Source organism: Piliocolobus tephrosceles, chromosome 6 (assembly GCF_002776525.5).
Source record: "Piliocolobus tephrosceles isolate RC106 chromosome 6, ASM277652v3, whole genome shotgun sequence".
Lineage (NCBI taxonomy): Eukaryota > Metazoa > Chordata > Mammalia > Primates > Cercopithecidae > Piliocolobus > Piliocolobus tephrosceles.
In genome coordinates, this window is record NC_045439.1 from 497,306 (window position 1) to 499,312 (window position 2,007).

The following is a 2,007-nucleotide window of genomic DNA, read 5'->3' on the forward strand; positions in this document are numbered from 1 at the left end:
GGCCCCATAACAGCGCGTGCCTCTGCTGCGGGCCCCATAACAGCGCGAGCCTCTGCTGCGGGCCCCATAACAGCGCGAGCCTCTGCTGTGGTTTCCAGACAGGAGAGCGACTGACACGTGCTCCAGACCCCCAACTCCTTAAGCCAAGCTGGATGGTTTCTGCCACCCAATGTGCTGTGGCTGGGAGATGGCCTCCCCACGGCAGGGGCAGGGGCAGGAGCAGGCTGGTACCGCACTCACCCGTGGACTTGGCCTTGGGGCCGGCCTGCATGGCGCTGTCCTCGTGGTCAATGGGCTGGCTGGACAGGGAGGCAATCCAGATCTCGGCTGCCTTGACGGGGGCCTCCTTGATGCTGCTGCAGAGGCTCAGCACCTGGCCGCCTTCAGACGGGTGCTGCATCACCTGTAGGCCAGGGGCACGGTTCTAGAAAGCGCCACGACGGGAAGGAGCCTGGTGCCCTGGTGTGTGGGCTGGGGTTTCTGAAGGGCTTTCTCTCTCAGTGACAGCAAGGGCAGACCTCGGCAGGGCAGCCACAGGGCAGGGAGCATCCAGTGGACAGGAAACGTGGCCACCGGGGAGCGGGGACGGATACGAGAGGCGGACACAGGACCCAGGTGGACAGACGAGAGGAACATGGGAGCTTCCGTGAACAGGCCATAAGGAGAGGGCATTGGGCTGTGCTGGGAAGGCCAGTGCCAGGCACGGCCATGAGGGACTGAGATGGACAGAGAGAGGTGTCTGCGGCCCTCCTGATCTCAGACACACCTGCTGTCCACAAAAAGCCACCCAGGAAGATCCTGGGCCCCCTGCTCCAACTCTGCCTCCACCCCTCCACCCACTCAAGACCTCAGCAGCAGCAAAACAGTGTGAAGCCGGCCGCCCAACCCACAGGAGTCAATGCCCAGGACCAGTGTCTGGGGGGGACCAAGGAGGAGCAGCCGGAGCACTCTCAGCCAGGCCGGACTCTCCAACAGCAGGAGGACACCCACCAGGCCTGGCTCACAGGCCAGGTCAAGCCCCTCTGTTGTGAGAGACTCAAACCAGGGAGTGGCAGAACAAGCCCCGGCCCCTCCTGCAGCCACAACCCGCGCCTAGGCATGGCCCCGCCGTGCCCCACGCCAGCCTCAGAACCACATGCCACAATGACAACTCTCAGACACTCACAGCCTTGGGGCCATCTGTGCTCTAGAAGCCGCCTTTTGGGACTATTGGTTCACATCCAGATGTTAGGATTTTATAGACCAGATTTATTTATTTATTATTTTTTTGAGACGGAGTCTCACTCTGTGGCCCAGGCTAGAGTACAATGGCGAGATCTTGGCTCACTGCAACTTCTGTCTCCTGGGTTCAAGCGATTCTCTTGCTCCAGCTTCCCGAGTACCTGGGATTACGGGCATCCGCCAGCATGCCCAGCTAAGTTTTGTATTTTTAGTAGAAACGGGGTTTCACCACGTTTGTCAGGATGGTCTCAAACTCCTGATCTCAAACGATCCGCCCGCCTCAGCCTCCCAAAGTGCTGGGATTACAGGCGTGAGCCACCACGCCCGGCCGACCAGGTTTATTTTTATTGTGGGGTCCTGATTTGGGCTGCTAATTCTTCAGTTAATCAAAGTAAAAAAATGTTCAGAAGTTTACATTTGTCCTCACCTTCATTTCAGAAAATTACAAAGGGTAGCTGGCAGCTTCTCCAACACTTGCACCCACTGCTGATGCCCTTGTGCCCACATACTCGCCGGGGCACACGCAGCCTCACGTACTTGGAAGCTGCTGTTGTCTGGGCCCCCAGCACCCTGAGTCGCCTTCTCAGAGTGACGTCTCACGTGGCAGGATCTCAGTGCCACGCAGGGGTGAGAACCTGTAAGCTCAGAAGCCCTTGTTCACAAACGCTGAGTCCTTGCTGGGCATCCCAATACAATGAGCTCAGTGGGGAGGGGACTGCTGGGCCGGGGTCCTGGAGGAATCAGGTGGGGCTCAGGCGGCGCTACACCTGCTCACACCACCTTCCA

At 59.1% G+C, this 2,007-nt stretch overlaps 1 protein-coding gene across 4 annotated transcripts in view; it reads right to left on the reverse strand.

Annotated features, from left to right (window-relative positions):
• PACS2 (phosphofurin acidic cluster sorting protein 2) overlaps positions 1–2,007 on the reverse strand; it is a 78,912-nt gene that overhangs the window by 28,099 nt on the left and 48,806 nt on the right. For all 4 annotated transcript variants that reach the window (XR_003306766.1, XM_026447502.1, XM_026447501.1 and 1 more), the window contains exon 5: positions 241–403. Coding sequence is in view for 3 of the 4 variants with exons in the window: in XM_026447502.1 (XP_026303287.1) it covers positions 241–403 (163 nt within the window). In the remaining variant the exon portion in view is untranslated. The remainder of the gene's footprint in view (positions 1–240; positions 404–2,007) is intronic.